At 37.9% G+C, this 22,309-nt stretch overlaps 1 protein-coding gene across 2 annotated transcripts in view; it reads right to left on the bottom strand.

The window, feature by feature from the left end:
- The window catches only part of LOC146080614 (cadherin-10-like), a 397,974-nt gene that overhangs the window by 20,273 nt on the left and 355,392 nt on the right, over positions 1–22,309 (bottom strand). For both annotated transcript variants that reach the window (XM_083188085.1, XM_083188083.1), the window contains one exon: positions 14,675–14,796. In XM_083188085.1, the coding sequence (XP_083044211.1) occupies positions 14,675–14,796 (122 nt within the window). The remainder of the gene's footprint in view (positions 1–14,674; positions 14,797–22,309) is intronic.

The following is a 22,309-nucleotide window of genomic DNA, read 5'->3' as shown; positions in this document are numbered from 1 at the left end:
CATTTATCACCATCAGTTACTAAATAGGGGGCCCTTACAATCTTTTGCTATGGGGCCCACGATTATCTAGGTACGCCTCTGTCCGCATCGGTGGGATTGCCGTAGTGTGTATCTTGATTCATTCATAACATGGTCTCATGGTTCAATGTGCTGTTTTTATTGGTAAAATCAGAAGTAGAATACCATACTGAAGGGTAGATATATGAAGCAGTGATAAGGGAGAAGTGATAAAGTGCCTGGTACTGTACTTTATCACCGGCCAATCAGCTCCTGACTGTTAAGTTACAGCCTGGGGTTAGGGGCTGATTGTCTGGTGATAAATCACCAGGCATTATATCACTTCTCCTCCATTATCACTGCTTCATACATCTACCCCTGAAAGTCTTAAGTTATTAGGGAAAGAAATATGAGGAGGAAAAAATCACTACTGTATCTTTAACTTTTGTTTATTAAAAGTGATATATGTTTAAAATGTTCACTGTACTTGATTATTAAGTTGTCTAGTGTGTGTGTTCTGTGATGTAAACTCACACATATAGTCATATACTGTGTGGGTACTTGTGTACTAGCACGGCGTCCCGATAATTAGTCGCCTGATTTTTTAATCAAATCGCATCGCATGCCATACACCCGATGGCATGCGATGCGACGCGATTTTAACTCATATTCGATATTAAATTGTATAAGCACCCTAATGGGTGCTTACAATGCTTAAATGCAACCCCACGCCACCCCCCAAGTATAAACGTGAACCCGAAGCGTGGCGAGCGCAGCGAGCCCGCGAGGGGCGGCGGTACGCGTCCTACCACCTTTTCATACCCCCACTATCCACGTCGGTGTGGAGTTGAGAATAGAAAGTGTGGCGAGCGCAGTGAGCCACCGAGCCCGAAGCGTGTCGAGCGCAGCGAGCCCCGCGAGGGGATGCGGATACCTGTGAAGCCCGCGAGGGGACGTGTGGCTCGCCACACTTTCTATTCTCAACTCCACGCTGACGTGGATAGTGGGGTTATGAAAAGGTCGTAGGACGCGTACCGCCGCCCCTCGCGGGCTCGCTGCGCTCGCCACGCTTTGGGTTCATGTTTATACTTGGGGGTGGGGGTGCATTTAACCATTGTAACCACCCATAAGGGTGCTTATACAATTTATAATCGCATCGCATTGTATGGCATTGTATGCCATATACAATGGCATACAATTTTAAAATTGTATGCCATTGCACAACATCGGCCGATATCGCGTTGCATCGCATACCATCGCATGCTATATGGTCTGTGATGCGATGGGTGCCGTGCTAGTACACAAGTACCACTGTATGTATTCAGTGTATTGTTTTGTTTATTTTGTCATTACTTTTTGCAATATAAGTACATGCAATGAGTATACAGCCTCAGCATGTGCGGGGTGAAATAGGTGTTAAATGCACCATCTGGAATTTATTCAGGTCTGTTTGCAGCTAGCCTGCATTCACACGGGGACCAATGTTTTATTAGTGCGCATGCGCAGACCCCCTTACGAATGAACTAGAATCTCCCCCATAAACACATAAATACACTTTTCCTTGTACATTTGGCCTAAAATTTTGTCCAACTTTATGGAACCCAATGTATAAAAATTTTACATAAGTATATATAATTTTTTTTCTCATAATTATACCTCACAAATGTTTAAATAATAACTCATTAAACTTAAATTATATCATTTGCACAATTAAAGCATTTTTTTAATCTTAAATTCCATTACTTCCTTTACATAGACTTACTTTTAAATAAAAATGCTTTACATAAAATTACTATTTCAACAAAGAAAGTGCCCACTGTGCCCAGCTCGCATAGTGTATCTTATGGCATATCTTCTAATTAATGGTCCAAAATGTTATCCTGATTTTTTTTAATCACCCATTTTTTTTTATTATCCCACATTATAAATAAAAAGCCTAATGCTTTATTTGAAGTGTGCAATCAAAATCACTGATTATTCCTATATGTATTTAATACAATGCTCAAGTTATGGATGTTTAACCCTTTGAAGTCCATGTTTTTTTAATTCAAAAATGGCCTACATTGAATGTTGAAAGTTAATGTTCTTATTTTAAAATGGCTCACTATTGGATCTGCTACTAGTGCTCGGGCTTTTGAGCCTGACTAGAAGTTGGACCTGAATGGTTTAATTTAATAGGAATGACATTAACATAAAGGATAAAAAACACAAGTATTCACCACGTTATACAGTAATTATGTCAGTCCCAATACTGTAGTAACCATATGGGACAATGGATGAAGGTAAATAAAAGTACTAATTTCATGAAATAAGGGAAAATGTCACATGTTTGCGGACATCATAAGGTCCATCTTTCCCTAGAACTATATGAGAATGCCATACTCAGGATCAACACAGTAAAGCTGGTTTCACATTGAAAAAACCTGCTTACAACTCGTTTTTGTAAACTTTTTTTAAATGGGTCAAAACCCAGTTAAACCCCTTTCACATTGCATGTTATAACTGGTATATTGCAGTTTCAATACCATTTTTGTACCTTCAGATTCAACCCGTTTCAACCATAGAAAGCCATACAATGTCATTTAAAAAAAAAAATTCCTGCTTGTGGGCGGGGATCATGTGTGGTTATCATTTGTAGCAAATACTGTTTCTGAGCTGTTCAGACTGCAGGAAAAACGGCTCAGAAACTTGTAGGATTCTGCTTTTAACACTTTTTTAAAATACCGGTATTTTGTAACCGGTAAATTGATTGTGGAGCTTTCATATTGCAGCTGGTACTGTTTTAAAGCAGTTAAAAATCGGCAATATGCCGTGTTAAAACTGCAATGTGAAAGGGGCTTTTATCATCGGGCCCCAATTACATTTGAGTAAAGTGCTGCAATGCATCTCTAGGGGGTTTATTCTAGTTCATTCTTTCTGACAAAATCCTTCTTAGATGGACAAAACCATGTGCACTGCAGGGGGGCAGATGTAACATGTGCAGAGAGAATTAGATTTGGGTGAGTTATTTTGTTTCTGTGCAGGGAAAATACTGACTGCATGATTTTACACTTCAATATAGATCTCACTTTGAAGAAAAACCCCACCCAAATCTAATTCTCTCTGCACAAGTTACATCTGCCCCACCCGCAGTGCACATGGTTTTGTCCATCTAAGAAGGATTTTGTCAGAAAGAATGGACTAGAATAACCCCTAGATTCCTGGCTTCTAAATATTTGCAGCACAGCATATATGCCCACTGTTTAGTACCCAGTTTGTGATTTGTTATTGATTAAAGTAAACCTACATACCTGTATAACATGTAATGCATTATTAATCTTTTCAGTATTAGTGGAAAATGGCAGTTTTTCCTGGCAATGACTTCCATGAAGTCAAGTGAATTTTTCAGTAATTTGATTCTAATACATAAATATTCAAACTTTTTAAGATTCAAGTTGCTTCTAAGGTTTTCTTCATTTTAATTGAAATAGACTGCCTGGCAGTGAGATCAAATTGATATTAAACCATTGTTAGAGTAAAAAAAATGGAACCATACACATAAGCTCTTTAATAGGACTATTGTGTGTCTATTTATACAGGTCGAGTATCCCGTATCCGAATATCCGTTATCCGAATTATTCCGAAATACGGACATTCCAGAAAGTGAAAAAAAAATTTTTTTTTGCTAAAAACTCACTGGGGACATATGTAACAGCATCACTGGGGACATGATATGTAACTGGCACTATATATGTGCAAGACAATGATTGCTTGGCATTCAAATTCAGTGCTGAGATAGTACACACATTTTGTTTCACGTTTTGAAACCTTGTTTTTTGAACAATTAAAATATGTTTGTGTGTATTTTATGTGGTAATAAAATATATCTGTGTGTATATTATGTGTTTATACAGCATAAATGCAAGATACTTCAAAATACATCATTGAAATATTAAAATATTCCGAAATACGGAATAATCCGTTATCCAAAATTCTCCTGGTCCCGAGCATTTTGGATACGGGATACTCAACCTGTATTATGTTCCCACTGCAAAAATTGATTTACGCCCTTGGGATGGTCATTGGAATGCATAAAAGCAACTTTGTGTGTAATGGATGCCTGACTGTTACCCCATCTGAGGAGTATTACTGCCATGTCAGCATGGTTTGCTGCATAGGACCAACCTCCCATTCTGGAGTGGGGATTGCACCTTGGTACCTTCTGACCAGCAGCTGCTTTGCCAGTGGTAATCAGTCTTGTGCTATTTCTATTGTCTACCTATTGTAAGTGCAACTGTATATTAAATACACTTTTGCTAAAAGGCCATCTGCACTATTTTGTCTTTCTATATATCTCCCAAAACATACATGACAATTGTCATGAGGCATGGGGGTCTTTCTAGAGTGGAATCAGACTGTTCATTCAACCATCTGATCTCTCTGCATGGGGACGCTGAGAAATTATCTATGGACATTTATACATGGTGATACAATTCCAATTAATTCTCAATTGGGTTGTTTTTCATCTTTATTTTGGTTATTATTGAGCACTTGTGTGTGTGCTTTCATTTTTTTCCCCTCTAATTGTCTATTGAGTATCCCTAGATTCAATACACTATAATTTAATCATGCCGTCTGCATTTATTTTTCTCATCTGTATTGATTAAACCATTTTTGTAATGATTGCTCATTTTGTATTTGCCTGCTGAACACTCTTGATGTCCTAATGCACAGAACAGGATCACTACTGTATTTTCTAGTTCTTTAAACTCAGTTAACTGGATTAATTACAGAATAACCAGGCTTAAAAAGTGTTATACAGAACAAGTTCTGGTTCTCCCAATAAGATATTGGTTTGTGGGAAAACATACACTGTGACACCTTGTTTATAAAAGTTCTGTAAAAGCAGTTTCAGGAGTGTACAGGCCAGGCCTGCATTATACAGATCAAATCAGTGATACACAACAGCAGGTTAAAAAATTGTATGTAGTTTATGAAGCTTTAGAAAATATATTTATCACTGCCTCCAAGGTTAAGCAAAGAAAAATGCTGTTAATGGAGATTCCAAGTCAGTGAAGGACAATGTTCCCAGTTTCAGACTGAAAGAGATAATGTATATTATAATTGTTCATAGCAGAAGACTTTACCCAACTACAACAGGAATTCTTTCATTCATTTCACCCATTGGGCCAATTTGGAAAGACATGAAATTGGAATTCTAATTGCATAAATATAAACATAGAAGGTCATATTGTGGAAGATGATGGGAAAGGGATTTTATTCAAGTGGCCAAATGGGTATTTTTATAGGTCTACTATGTAAAGGGCATGTCATTGGATTTTATAGTTTTGAAATCTGGACACCGATTACTTTTTTGAAATAGGCATGTTTTATGGTTCAAATGATTTGCTCTCTTTAACCTAACCTTTCCACATTCCTATGAAACCCATAACAAACTATTTTAATTAGCAATTTCCTCTCCAAAGTAAATAACCTGACATCCCAAGATACCTTTGACAGCAGTAGTAGAAAATATCATGATATCCAGTCTGATTAAGACACAACTACTATTCATTAGGGATTTGATACTGTATGTGAGTGTATTTGATAACGACAGGACTGATACAAACTGAATAGTTTGTAACAAGTACAGCATGCAGTATATGTCAGAACCAGTAATGTCAATGCACAAAAAGGTAAAAATAAAATGCAATAAACCTACAAAATAATGATGCACCATGGTAAATAATGGTGTGTCTTGTTGTTTTCAATTAAATGTTCATTTAATAACAATTAATTATGTAAAGTATACTTGTATATATAACATTTTGCAGTTTATTTTGTCTATATTTAGGGGGTTATTCTGGTTCATTCGGTACTCCACATGCACGCATGGCATGCACCAAACATTGTTGGAGTGGAGCGGTGGGCCAGGGGATTCACCCATGGGAATGCCCAGTGTTTTATTGGCGTTCCCATGAAAATGCTGGGCGTTCCCATGCAAATCGCATGGTAACGAGGTGGGCAGCTAACGTCACCAGATGTCAGCTGCCCGCCCTATTCCTGTCGACTGTGCATGCATATCTAAGTGACCTGAGAGTCACTTAGATATGTGTGCACCTTGCACATCATTTGATGGTCGGCGACCATCGAATGATGTGGGTGTTTCCCCATAGGCTGTGAATGGATGTTTATGCTAAATATCCATTCACAGCCGTGCGGGGGAATTTGCACTACGAATGGGGGGGTGGTGGCATAAGGAATGGTGGGCAAAAAATGACATGCAGCACTGCGTACGAAGCAGCGCTTCATGTCAACCAGAATAACCCCCTTAGTGCATTTGGTTCTATACATGAGATATATCACAATGAGTAATGACTATAACTATTATATTTAATGCATTTGTTAATGAAGTTAAATGCACATTAAATGACTAAAATATCCCTTTTGTCTTTGAGTATATTCACATGCATAGATAAAGTAGCAGAAATTGAACCTTCCTGTTTTCTGTTGTTCATAACAGAGTGCTGCCATCGGCTGCTTGCTGCAGGGCAAATTAGATAATAAATGATTCACATTTGTCTATTAAATTATCTGCACTATCAATATTGTTAGCTAAATATACATATTTTAATATTGCTTGAAAAGCAAATAGGGGTAAATATTTTACACTCTGCATCTCAGTCATGGATGGGATGTGAGAAAATTCCCCAAATTCACAATGCAATATATAAATACATCAGAAGGATATATCAAATGCCACATGCAGAGACAAAGCTGGTACGAAAGCTCTGTTTCTGTCATTCCTCTCTACAGGCTTCTCATGGTTTGAAAAAGCAATATATACTTGGCGAGTGTAGCTGTGAATATGCCACACTCTCCAAATGTCACACTCTCTAATGTCACCTCATTAAACCATCCTTTCCCAACTCTGCTTACACTTAAGGTGCGTACACACATACAGATTTTCTGTCTGATCTTTCTGGTGGGAACAAAAACCTGGACATGTATGGGAGCAGATGACAATCAAAAATTTCCACCCAAATGCAGGAAAACAGAAAAAAATATATGCTTTGATAAATTTGTTATATCAGAATGATTTAAACAATTTGTCTGACTGAGCACTGTCTGTTTTAAAGTGTTTGGTAAAAAAAAATTGTAATTGTCATATGCTCCTAGACATTTCCAGGTTTTTGTTCCCACCAGATAGATCAGACAGAAAATCTGTACGTGTGTACGCACCTTTACTTGTATCCAGGACCAATGATCATGAGCTCTGGTCATCTGACCATGTGCTTGTGCTGTGATCCAGTTCCCAGATCTGTACAGTAAAGTGAGGTGCTGGCTGGGACTACAAAGTAGTTCAAGTTATTAAGCAAATGCCAAGAGTTACAGATCACTTCAGCAGATCACTGCTCACTGGTCCTTGGGCCCAGGTAAGTGACATTTATTCCTATGGAGTGATCAATTGGGGAAATTATTCACAACCAGTCTTGCATGCAGCATATGTAACAATGACAGTGTCTAATTCTGCAGGTGAAATGGAAACCCTAAAATGGTCCTTTTGATAATATTGTCATAGTGCTCGCTATATTTTTTTATACAATTATATTTTATTGAAGTGGGTCTCATTTCCCATTACAAGTATAGAAAAAGTAATCTTACAAAAAAAAAGTTATTAAGGGCTTAGAGGAGAATTTAGTGAATTCTTCTCTACATGCGCATTAGTACATTTAGTTGATACTAAAATAATCTGTACATTTTAATGTTATTTTAGTAAAAACTATATTAAAAATTAAGCCCAATAAGCTTATAATAAAATAGTTGTATTTTGATATAACTTTTCATGCATCACAGATGATGCATACATTCAATAATAATCAATAATATAATTCATTTTAGTGAGACACTTTCATGTAGTTTAAGAAAACACAGTTTAAAGTTAACTGTTATATATTGAAAAAAAGGTTTGGGTCCTGGTGCATTTTTACACCCAGTGGTATTTTTACTAAAGTGAGGGTTTATAGTAGTGGAGATGTTGCCCATAGCAACCAATCAGATATTAATTTACTTTTATCTAGATGTTTCTAGAACTAATTGGTGCACAAAAACTCCACTTCTAAAAGACCCACACCTTAGTAAATAGATCCATCGCCGAAAGTTTTAATGTCCCAAAGTACTATTATGTTTCAAAATGATTTTAGAATTAAACTTTTTATATGTTCAGACACATATTGCGTTACATAGATGTAATAGACAATTTCCAATCACTTAATGGATAATATGTGCTAACTATTAATAGGTAAGTGATTTTAATGTTGCAACAAATGCAGTTTCCTATAGAGAATTTATATTCACCCTGAATTACTGTAGTCAATGGACCAGATCTATGTGCATAACACTCCCAGATTGTTTAGACTAGCAGTTATCATGATTCAGTTAAGAAAACAAATATTGAAAATAAATATTTGGAAATTTTACATTTCTAAGATTTTATTTTTAATTTACAGAGTATATTTGTTCTATCCAGCGTGTATGGTAAATCAGCATTTTGTATTGCCTACCAATATTTTTATTTTTATTATTTGCAGAATTATTCAATGAATGTACATTTGAAAAATGCAGATATTGCATTCAATAAAAAAAAAGAATTGTTAAACATAGAGTTGCATTATGTAGATATCTTTTTTTCAGGTTAGCATGGGATGTTTTGTTTCATAAAGAGGATTTATCTGCTGTTCCAGTGATATATTTAGCCTCTTTTGCAGAATACTTCAATACATTTGCACTGCGCCCTGTAGTCCGAAGCGTAAATTACACAGAACATACTTCAGAGTTGTTCAAGAATAGACATTTTTTTATTTCTCTTTCACTTTCCTCTCCACAATCTCAAGACCTGAGTTTTGCTGCTGAGTTTCTTGTAGGCTAATCTACCTTATACACCCATCCCTGTATAAAAGTTCTTGGCTAAATGCCAGTGAAAAAGCAATGCATTTGTAAAACATTTTGTTCATCCTTATCCAAATCCCCTAATCCGACAGGGAGATTGCTTATGGCAACATCACTTATTCCTGTTCAGTAAAACAAGGACTATAAAATTAAACACCCGTAGGAAAATCGGCCTAGAACTGCTGATACTTCTAAAGAGAGAAAAATGTACTGTACAAAGGGCATTTGCTGAAATACAGAACTATATGTATTAAATATATTTTCCTTCCTTGAGTCAGCAAACTACTGCTATGTATTCTTGATGTTTTAATGGTAGTGAAATGCTGACATGCATCAATAATTCTTTTTCCAGCCTGATAAACAAATCAACTTTAGTAACCTTAACTTTAAATAAAATATTGTCTGCAGTTCTTCTGTTCCAGGAAAAGTAGAAAAAAAACATCACTGTGAAAAATTCAATTTCCTTTTCTATTTAAGATATCTCCTTGACAGATACCTTTCAAGATTTAATGGGCTTTTTCAATGCTCTTACTGTGATAGAAACCAACAGGTAATGGCTATTGCAATAAAACATTGCTGTGTCCAAAAGTTTTCAAATTATACCCTGCTTACTTATATGAAACCTCATCACACTTTTTATCTGTTGCCATGTACTTGAAATTTAAATTGTCACAAGCACACTGTAATATTTTTGGGAATTTGAGATTTTTATTTGCGAAATAAAAAAATATATGTACAATCTTCAGAAATAAAAATAAGAAGACATATTTAGAGTAATCACACCTAAATACTGATATTAAGTTTTGATGTGTACACTACATAAGTCAATTCTCTAAGCCATTTATTTTACTCAGTATGCCATTTGTTATAAAAGCAAAAATATATAGGCATGAAAAAACAGTACTTGTTTCCTAGAACAGCCACAATCGCGGGCATCGTGTTAAAGTTAAGGTACACGATGCCCGCGATGGACCCGATTTCCTTTGAAATCAGGTCCATTTTACCGCCAAAGGCAAAATCGGGGGCATCGCGTCGGTCGTGGCCATTAACATGACCGACGCGATGCCCGCGATTTTGCCATAGGCTTCAATGTTAAAATATTTTTTAACATTGAAATCGGGAGCATCGCGTCAGTCTTGTGCCATTATAATGGCACAAGCAGAGATGGACTTGATTAAGTCCATCTCACATAGGAAACAATGTGAAATGGGCCAATATGACCCATTTCACATTGTATATGGCCTCGTCGTCACCCCACGATTGACGCCAACCCAAAGCGTGGCGAGCGGCGGCGGTGCGCGTCCTCTGACCTTTTCATACCCCTACTATCCACGTCGGCGTGGAATCGAGAATATAAAGTGTGGCGAGCGCAGCGAGCCACCGAGCCCGAACCTGTCAAGTTATACGCGTCCGCTCGCCACGCTTCGGGCTCGGTGGCTCGCTGCGCTCGCCACACTTTGTATTCTCAACTCCACGCCGACGTGGATAGTAGGGGTATGAAAAGGTCAGAGGACGCGCACCGTCGCCCCTCGCGGGCTCGCTGCGCTCGCCACACTTTGGGTTGTCGTCAATTGTGGGGTGGCGGCGTTGAGGGGGTAAAATTGGGGGTCTGGGGAATATTTTACATTGAATCCAATGTAAAATAGGGTCCCAGGGACCCTAGTCACATTTGATTCAATGTAAAAATCGGGTCGATCGCGTCGGTCGCATCGCATGCGATGCGACCGATGCGATTTTTCCGACACGACCACCCCGATGCAAATCGGTGTGGCCGTGCTAGGAAACAAGTACCGAAAAAACTCATGGAAAGTTGAATAAAAATTTTTGGATTGCAAACATAAAATGTACCTAAATCAAATTTTGAAATATTTTTGACCGCAATTGATGAGTGTGAAAATATGTTAAAACTTTTTGGCGGGGTTTTGGGGGGTACATGTGCACATGTGATTAGTCACAAATTAAATCCATCTAAAGAGCAGTATTCTTTGCAGTAAATATAAATAAAAAAAGAATAACATGCATACCCTACTAATTGTCCATTCATTACTATAGTGCCCATGATCCAAAACTGGTTTCAGCATTTTCAGGGTGACCCAACACATTGCAAGATCCATGCTGGGGATTATTAAAGCTTGCCTTATGGAAGAGGCAGCCTCAACTGATAAGCATCATGAGAAGCATTTTTGCACCTTCCTCAATGTTAAAACAGTTGTATGATGTGTAAATGTCCTTGATGATCTCGTGGTACAGTATGACACCTTGTCCCTTCATTTCATTGACCTTTTTCACTAAAAGCAGAGAGGTGTAACATGTATAAATAATAAACCAAGATGCATGGCTCCGTTTGTATGCAACTGAAGCTAAATTGCACATGCATAAAGTCCAATATATCTAGTATATTTAAATAGTACTTAGGGCCATGGGCAGATTGGGAACTAAAAGTGGCTCTGGAAACATTTCTAGAAGTGGCCTCAGGTGGGCGGCTCCAGATCAAATGTGGGTGGAGCAACACCAAAATAGGTAGGATTAACACATCACTACACCTGTGTGGAAGCCGTTGGTTGTATTATGCTTGTCAGGCTAATGACCCCCAGACCTTTAAACTGCTGTGACAAACCACAAACCTCCCTATTTCCAATAATACCCCATCTCCTGCTACTGAGAGTGAACATAGACCCCAAACCTCCATCAAGCAAACAACTCTGGGCAGGGGCACACCTAAAACAAAAAAGTCACTGGTTGACAGGTAGCCTAATAAATGTGTTGGCCTGTAGCCAACCTGCCCATGCATAGGGCCCTTTTCACCCCTGTTCTCACAGATCTCTTCTCTCACACTTCTCTCTCCTACTCAGTAACTGTCTATAACCACATCTCTTCTTACTCATAATAATGTATCTCTTACAACTGTAGCATGCATCAAGTAGTACATGGACAACCACTTTATTTCACTTTATCTCAGCTGTATTGTATACAGTGAATTGTGGTGCTAATAGTTACTTGTGCTCTATTTTGCATTTTCAGTTACTGTAATGTTAAGTTCTGTGTACCCTTTAATGTTCTAATGTTTGTTAAATGTACAGCACTGTCATATAATAATAATAATAATAATAATAATAATAATAATAATAATAATAATAATAATATAGTTATAAACATCAGTATTGAGTTTACTTATCATTGTTTGGATTATTTTTACAAGCAGCCATGTTGGATGTAAATATAAAAATGTGTCAATATAGTGAAAGCAGAAAAACAGTATAAACAAAAGAATTGCTGATTGTTGTATAAAAAAAAACCTTTCTAATGACATGTATATAGCTATAACATAAACATGCTTCAGTCTATCTATGCTACAAAGAGAACAACAAATGAAAGTGGGCTAATAGATCTATTATTCATATAGTGTGTACTGATATGTATGACAGATACATAAGCTTTTGCAGGGTACATTTGTCATTTGTTAAACTGCTGTCATAAGAGTGAGTTAGTTACCAAAACCAGTACACTGACAGTGTAGAGACTGTAGGAACAATGGTAACAATGGTACTTATGTAGTATCTGGGCTGCCGATTTCTAAATCGGGTCGGATCGGGAGATCGCATCGCATCGCATGCGACCATGCGATTCGATGCGATGCGATGCGATGCGATGACCCGATTTTTCCATAGGAATCAATGTTAAAATGGACTGAGTCCATTTTAACATGGAATTCAATGGGAAAAATGGGTCCTTTTCATACCCCTACTATCCAAGTGGGCATGGAGTTGGATATAAACCTGTGGCGAGCGTAGCGAGCCACCGAGCCCGAAGCGTGGCGAGCGAAGCGAGCCCCGCGAGGGGACGAATACCGTCCCCTCGCGGGGCTCGCTTCGCTCGCCACGCTTCGGGCTCGGTGGCTCGCTACGCTCGCCACAGGTTTATATCCAACTCCATGCCCACTTGGATAGTAGGGGTATGAAAAGGACCCATTTTTCCATAGGAATCATTTTAACATTGATTCCTATGGAAAAATCGGGTCATCGCATCCGATATCGGATGCGATGCGATGCGATGCGATATCGCATCGCATCGCATCTGATTGTATGCCTTAACTTAAGGCATACAATCAAAAAATCGGCAGCCCAGATACTACATAAGTACCGTAACAATATTTATTTCTGCAGACTTGAAAGTGAATTATGTAGAATTCTTTAAACTTGCTTTTCATAAAACATTGTTTTATTAAGATACTGTACTGCAAAACAGTGATTTGCGAATGAATAAAAGCCAGTCCAGAAAGTGGATACTAGCATAGTATAAGATTGCAATTTTTGCAACCAGCTATCATATTCAACCAATATAATATAATATATATATATATATGTTATTCATATATGTTATTCTGAGTCACCTCAGAACAAATAATGTCCGTTTAATACAATGTAAGTAAATTACAACCTACTTTATTAGTCTGAAACTTTGGCAGGTATTCAATGCTGTTTGCGAGTGGTGACAGCGAGCAGAGCTTCCTGCTCGCTGTCACCACTCACCCTGACAGCATTCAACACAGCCTCCGCATCCGCCAATTCCCCCTCGCTCCGTTTTTTGAGCGAGGGGGAATTGGCGGATGCGGCTCCAGAAGCTGCGCTGTTTTGGGGAATTCTCGCCATCCTGTGACGGCGAGGATTTCCCCACAACGTTGAATAGAGCGAGCGGCCGGCGCAGGGGTTAAACAGCGAGGATCGCTGGTTTTCAGCAATTCTCGCTGTTTAACCCCCTCGCCGGCCGCTCGCTGTGGCATTGAATACCCCTCCATGAAGAGCATAAAAATATCTACACTACATTTTTCAGAAATAAACTCCTGCTACATGCTTTAGAAAATCCCTGTATATACAGTATGCTATAGTACATCTGGCAATGTCTATGTTATACAAATGTTTTGCAATTATTTAAAATAAAATAGCACATGTTTTTATAAACTATCTGGTCAGAGAATGATATATTAGTTTTTCATTAACAGAAACAGGGTGTATCCACCAATGATTTATTTTCTGTATAGAAGTATTCATATTTTAGGCTACATGATGGATTTAATCAATACATGTTATTGATAAGGGCATCAATTTACATCCTTACATCCAAACTTGAGGCACATTTGCTAGAAATAGAATTTAATTTTAAATACAGCTTGCCAATTTTTTTCATAATATTTTTTCCACTAAAAGAATAATATGTTATTGAATGAAACAAAACATACATTTAATCCTCCAAATATTATTCTTCCATTAAAAAAAATCCTGTCTAGTCCCACTGCAATACTACTGGGAAATTATCAGTTTTGCAAAATAGAATATATACTGTAAATGCTTGTAGAAAACATTTAATCAAGGGGAAAGAGAGGTACAAAGATGAAGATATATAGGAAGAACAGAGAGAGAATCAGTTGATAGATAGATAGATAGAGAGAGAGAGAGAGAGAGAGAGAGAGAGAGATAAAGGGAGATAGAGAAAGAGAGAGATTGGTTAATTGATTGATTGATTGATTGATTGATTGATTGGGAGTAGGGAAAAACCCTAGGCATTTCATAGCACAAATGCTTGTTTTAAATAATATAGTTTCAACTAAAAAAAATGAGATATCGGCTAATATTTCATCCAATATATCAGCCAATATTGCATCCGATATATCGGGCGCTGTGAAACTACACAAGTACCAAAAATTCAGTTTAAGAATACATTTATTTTATTAAGTAGTATATAGTTACCATACCTGCCCTGTTCTTGCATTCTCGCAAACAAATGTATCATAAAACATTGCAAAAGTTGGTGCATTGTCATTGACATCCAAAATTTGAATATAAACTGTGGCTCTGGTGGTTTGTTTGGGATTATCTATAGGGAAAAAAGAGTTAGAATTATTTTTTTGTACAAGCAATTTACATATTACATTACACATATTGAACTTTATAATAGATATGTAATGAAAGTTATACATACATGAGTGTTATGCTGTGTACACATGGTGAGATTTCGCATGCAGATCATATGCAGATCGCATACAGATCACACAGGTTGTTTACCTTGCGATCCCGATGCACGCTCCCATGACAGCACAAATCAAAACCCAGATTGTCTATCTGGGTTTTGATTTGTGCTGTCATGGGAGCGTGCATCGGGATCGCAAGGTAAACAACCTGTGTGATCTGTATGTGGCCAGCAAATAATATATAGTGCAAATCTAATGCTGATGTATGAGTTGTACATGGGCCTATTTTTGTAGACACAAATGTTTTCGTAGACCCAGATTTAAATATTTGTTGTTTCTTGCAATGTTCCAATTAATAATTTTATTGCATTTACTAGGATTGCTCATACAGTTTCTAGTATAATGCAGATGCAAGTTTTTGGTTGTGCTAATGATAGTAGTATCTAAATATGCACCAAGCTGGGTTGTTGAGTCCAAAAATGCACAAAGTCAATATCTGCCAAATCAGTTGCATAATTGTACATACTGTGATGTATGCTTCTGTGATTTGCAGCTGCATATAAGAAAGCAGCATCAGATTACTTCCATGATCAGTGGCCATCTGAGTAACCTGAAGTTTGCTCAGGAGGGCAAGTATGTTCACACTGCCTGAGATAGAAGACACAGACCCTGGCCGTGGCACACCTACCAAACAAGGTCAACATGTGTCATTATGTAGAATGTTGTCTGGCATTGACTTTACCCCAAATGGCTGCAGCTTGTCAATCAAACTGCAGCATGGTAGACACTGCATGCAATGAAGCAGGACCTGTTCTGCAGTTTTGCATAACAGGGCCTGAGCATGTGCAGAACACCCACCAATCAACATATATGCCTTCAGATTGCACTATGTACATCGAAGATACATAAACATTCTTTATACTTAGATAGAATTTGGAAAATGTAAAATTCAAATATTTTGTGAATGATAGCAGGGCCATCTTAATACATGGGCTTGCTGGGCAGCTGCTCTAGGGCCCCACAATTCTAGGGGCCTTCAAACAGGAGTTTGCATGTGCCTCCAGAGTTTATTGTGAGGCGAGTAGAGATTGCAGCCCGAACACTTTGATTGTGAATTATACAAAATCAGAGCTGCCGAGAAATATTCTCTACCAGCCTGCAGCCAAACAGTTACTGGCTGTAAGCTTCTAATTGCTGGATAGCTGATAGCAAGTGGAAAGGTACCGCAGAAAGTTATGTTTGTTTGTTTTTTGTTTTTTTTTCAAATTAGATTTTTATTAGTTTTTATGAAACACGTATAGGGAAAAGGGTACAGAATAGAAAAAAGGGAAGGGTGGGACAGTGGGGATAGGGATACATTCACGTAATAACCATTACAAAATATCATGAGACATAAAGATAACAGTATATAAAACACTAAGACATTCTATTAGGGTGTGGCTATCTGGTCAATTACACATGGGTGCCGAGTACAAAAAGAAAAGATTAATCTGTTATAGTATAAATGAATAACTGCTGGGCATTCATGTCGCATGGAATCTTAGGATGGCTGTTCAGGGGGCTCACTTTAACGGGTGAAGGGATCTATAAGCACGCCAAGTGGACCATCGGAGAGCCTGGTTAGGAGGGCCACCTCGGAACAGTAGACCTGCAGTTTCATATTCATAGTGGGATTGGACTGTGTGTTCGACTGCTGATAAGGTGGGGACTTGGGGGGTGCGCCAATATTGGGCAATCAGTAACCTGGTAGCTACTAATATATGGCCCATCACGTACCTATCGGACGGGGGGAGAATCCCAAAATAAATATGTAGAAGAGCTAGTTTGGGCAGGGGGTGTATATAATAACCTAGGACATCAGATATGAGGATGAAAACTTCTGACCAGAGGAGGGCGAGGGCAGGGCAGGACCAGAATACGTGAATTAGGGTGCCACCACCACAGTTACGCCAGCACATATTTGGGTGAGATGGCCAAATTGAGTGAAGCCTGGCAGGGGTGAGGTACAGCCGATGAAGTAGTTTGTAGAAGTGTTCGATATGAGATGCACATTTCGACACTTGGAAACAGTTATGGTACACTCCCTGCCACTCTTCATTTGTTAAAGAGCAGGAGAGATCAGATTCCCACTTTACCAAGGCCTTCAGAAAGTTATGTTTTTATTTAACTTAAGTAGGGGCCAGTGCATTGCTTTGCCCTGAACCCACAATCGCATTAAAATGTCCCTGAATGATAGCTTTGCTGACTGTAAGTAAAAACAAATATAAAAGTTGTAGCACATATAACCTTCCAGGCTTTATCCTTAGTTACCTTCTCGCTGGTTTAATTACCAGCTATGCAAATTATATGGCATGCATATTTTGTTTCTGCCACTATATGAAAATACTCATTGGGTTTATTATTCTGCCAGCCATAAATGAGAAAATAGAAATTGGAATTAAAAAAATATAAGAGGCTGAATGCAGATCTTGTAATCCTTCTAAACTAATATCTTCTCTTTCCACTATTACAGCATTGCTTACATAGGTAATAAACATTTCTATGTTACACATCATTACTTTACACAAAATAATTCAACTGTATTGCCAAGATTAACAAGCATACTTGTCTTAGTCTGGAATCTAATAACTATAAGTATTTTATTATACATGTCATAAATTATAAATGCAGTATTTAACACATTATCTTAACTCAGAGAAAAAACATGTTAACATTTTTTATGAAATATATTTTTTAACCACTTGCTATAAATATTAATTTTATGGCTTAAACACTATTGCTATTAGAAATATTGCTTTTAATATGTAGATTCGGTTTTACCAATTTTTTATTTCATTTGGAATACTTAAATTATATATTTATATTTTGGCTGTATATATATATATAGGTTACTGCACTGTTCACCTTGACAAAGGGGTACCTTATGCCCCGAAACGTTGGTATGCTATTTTTGCACTAATATACGTTTTTAAAAATTCCCAGAGTGCCGCTGTCTGCTTCTTTGCCTACTCCTGCACAACTGTTCCAGAAGGCACCTGGGTCCCTGACCAGCTGGGGGAGTGCCAGGTCAACACACACCTTGCTATATATATATATATATATATATATATATATATATATATATATATATATAGTTGAAGAAAAAGACTGGCACTCGTAGGTCTTTTTAAAGATTGTATTAAATAAACAGTGGAACAACCAACGTTTCGGGGCTGCGCCCCTTTGTCTTCTTCTTTTTTTTTTGTTCACATACACCTTGACAAAGGGGCGCAGCCCCGAAACGTTGGTTGTTCCACTGTTTATTTAATACAATCTTTAAAAAGACCTACGAGTGCCAGTCTTTTTCTTCAACTATACTGTCTACCGAGACGGGCACCGGGGCAGTTGCCTATACAGAGTGAGTGCCGGACCGTACTACAAGTATATATATAGATATATATATCTATATATAGATATATATCTATATATACAGTCCCAGCGTGGGTGCTGCACTCCAAAAATACGTCTCTCAATCGGGTAAACAAAGTTTAATAGGCAACGTTTCAATGGCCACCCTGGGATTATATCTATATATAAAGATAAATCTACATAGCACTTACTGTATGTGACAGATTCAGTAAAAATAAATTATTATGGATAGATAAAAAGGTTTTGGTGAGAAACAAGTAATGCAAGTTGATGACAAACAAATCATCTTAAGGTAAAAAATATGTTTAAATACAGTATTAACCCTGTTAATAAATGTAAAGAATATTCAATATAAAGAATATTCTTATAGTAGTAATATAGTTGATTTATAAAAACTTATTTTAGCCATGCACTTATAATGCCAGCTGTATTTATAAGACAGTTCCAGGGAAACATTTTTTTTTATATCTTCTATAATTGTTTCTTGACAAGAAGAATCCACAGTTCATGTCAAATCCTATACTTAGTTTTGATGTGCTTCTGTTTTATCAGAAATAATTACATTTTAAATAGGAATATACATTGTTTCGTTGAGATTTATGACTTTCTGCTAACATTTAAAAATAAATATATACTTTATTTTAAGTCCATTATACTGTGTATAAAATGCAAAACTAGAGAAATAATGTTTTATTTTTTTACAGTTTATCATTATGCTTAGTAGAGATGGGTCGTTCGCGAACGAACCAGATCTTTTGAACGGATCCCATTCAAGAACGAATGGGCCGCCGATCCCAAAAAGGTGATCCGTTTCAGTTTACAATGCATTTTCCTGATCTCAGTGCTGCCACCTGTGGCAGCTGAGATGTACTACCTCTGTTGACTGAATACAGTGCTGTGACTACAAGTGATAGAAAGATTAGCTGCTTCTGCCAGTGATGGCCATCGGTGCAGACGCCATCGATGGTTGCCATAAATGGCGATTCTGCACCCAGCCATCGATCAGTGTTTTTACTCGGTCATGTATATTCCCCTTTTTTTTCCAAAGTGAGCCGAGGATCCGTATCTTTTCACTGAGAGATCTGTCAGATCGCGGCTCAGCTTAATGATCCATTTTGCCCGTCTCTAAATTGCTTAGGGCTTAACCATATTATTTCTGAATGCACAGGTTTGTACAAATATTTAACCCTTTAAGTGCCAACATCTCTGTTGCTCACATTTTTGACAAATCACTTGGCACTCAAAGTGCAGTATTCAATACACATTTACAAAATGTGCAGCGTATCCTATTTAGGATGCTCTGCACATTCGCAGGGTTCCGGAGGGCTGGAGCATTCGCTGCCAATACACAGGGATACCAGCAATGTAGGAGGATTGACTGATGAGGATTTTTGTTGGGCAGCTAGACGGAAGCAGACAAAAATATCCTTGTGTGTGCAGGCAGTATTAATCAGGGTACTACAGTACATCTACTCAGCTCTATGTTTGATACTACCTGAAGTTGCATGCACAAAGATTTGTTTGCCTGATCTCCAGCAGCATATTCTAAACTGCTGTCTGCTGTGATTTTTGTGTACAAAATTATTATAGAGAATACCTGTTATGAGCTACATCGGGGAGTCTTGCTGCCTTGGCACAGCTTGCTTCCTTCACATCATTGAACTCCTACACATAAATCCAGACTACTGTACTTGTTTGTGGAAAGCACAACTTTATTGTAAATGTGAAACAGCACACATATAGTTCTGATGTCAATATCCATCTGGCACCTTTTTATATCTACTGTATAGCAAAAATTTTAGCTGAAAATCAATGATACCGTGTCTGGTTTGAGACAGGCACATCTCTCCAGGGATTCTTTTGAAACTTCTTCTAGGAAACACTATATCAGAATGTTGACTTGGTAATATTTAGTAACTTTGTAAGTGTGCAGATGGAGCTGCTCCATCAGAGTGGCTCCATGTGCAGTAATTGCCACCCTATGCTACAGAATAAGGTGCTCTTGCATCAGAGACACTCGCTTGCCCCATTCCCAGCAATGGACGCACATGCATGTGAGACTCTCATACGTCCATGATTGCTAGCATGCCAGCCACCAGATCCTGGTGGCTGGCAATATACGCCAGCAATGATGGGGCTGGCCTCATCTGTATATTGATATCAGTTGATACAGATGGAGTTGCTCTCAGCCAGCCCATCAGCTCACCATATCACTGATTCTGGCAGAGCTGGCTGATGGCAGATGCAACTCACTCGCTCACGGGTCCCATTGCTATGTACCTCTCTGCAGCCTTCTGGGGCCATGGTGCAGGCTTCCCTGGTTCTTCAGGGGTTGGCAGGATGCTGGGGCATGTGTGCAGCAAAGCTGTATGAATAGTCCCGAATGGGATGTACGCATCTCGTGCGCATGTGCCCCATACCTGGCAGACAGTGGCACGGCGACAGTCATGCCAGGTTACCATCTCAAGAGAGTGGATCCATCTAAATAACATAGATTACATATATATTATTATATATATATATATATATCGAAAGGTAGTGGGGTTTAGTGATCCTTTTTCCGCGCCGGTTTGTGGGCTGCACTTCTATCGTACCTAGCTGTTAATATAGGTACCAGATGGGAAAAAATAGAGATAGAGAGAGAGATAGATGTGCGCTCTGTTCACCACTTAATAACCATACATTGGTACATAAAATGTATATTTATTCAGACTTTCTTTACAGTATAAATGAAATAGTTTTTCAATAAAAACAATGGCAATGTAGATTCCAGATTCAAATAAGATGTTATTCAAATGAATGACAGGAAGAAGATCCGACTTCAAAGCAGATAGACTTCTTTAACAAACGAAACCCTACGCGTTTCGTCCCTTAGGACTTCATCAGGGGCAAAAGATGATGATCTGAATATGAATCTAAATGGTGAAAAATGTATATAAGCCGTAAGTAATATAATAAAACATATATATATTTAAAGGTCCCTATTAAGAGGGTGGTGAAGATGGGGGGCATCTTAGCATGGAGAGTGGAGGAAGGAACATAGATGTGAGGAAGTTCCAGTGGAGAATGGATGTGAACAAAGGTCCGGTGGGATGGTGAGGCAGAGAGAGAAGACGAACAATAAGAATGACGGACGTCCCATCTTAATGTGGGGTAGTTGAAGAATCCAGAAAGAGACGGATGTGCCAGTGGTTGTATATAATTGATTACAATATACGGAAAGTGTGAGACCAAATAAAGTGAAAGATGAAAGACTGGGTTAATACAGTAAATCTATATTCCCCTGGTGTGGGTGTGGATTACATTCAGTGATATACTGGTATAGCACCTTAAGGTGTAAATTCCATTTAGTGATAAACCATTGTAGCCCCTTAATAGTGGGGGAGAAAAAGGTGGTGTATATTACATACCAAGTCTGGACAGTGCCATACATAAGAATTTCTTCCAACGATAAAAGCTGGATGAAGAAGTTGGGTGGATAAAATAACTGACCACGTCAGTTCTGGTGAAACCTCTGTCCTGCAGAGGTATAGGACTTCAAAAAAAGGGGGTCCTATAGGTAAATATAGTGGTCGTTAGTGTAGTCCTAACGAATATTTAAATATTATGGGTGGGGGTCGATTCCTGAGGTTACACATACCAATTTCTGCCGATATCTAGCTTGAAGCGACAACTGCTCAACCACAGAGGTCCACGTTAGTGGTTAACACATACTAAAAATAAATATATATAGTACTTAATGGAAAATCCTTTTAACAAGTATTTATAAAAAATAATAAAAAAAATTTAAAAATTTTTTTTATAACAAAATATTTTGTATATGTTGCCCCGAATATCATATTATGAGTGCACCATATCACACAAGAGCAAGATATATACATAATAAGAGCCGATTAGAAATTATAGGGTAACACATACCAATTTCAGCCGATATGTAGCTTGGAGTAAAACTGCTCAACCACAGAGGTCCACGTTAGTGGTTAACAAATACTAAAAATAAATACATATAAT

This window comes from Crinia signifera, chromosome 5, assembly GCF_055691185.1.
Source record: "Crinia signifera chromosome 5, ASM5569118v1, whole genome shotgun sequence".
Classification (NCBI taxonomy): domain Eukaryota; kingdom Metazoa; phylum Chordata; class Amphibia; order Anura; family Myobatrachidae; genus Crinia; species Crinia signifera.
Note: the sequence above shows the minus strand (reverse complement) of the source record. Positions and strands in the feature narration are given on the sequence as shown.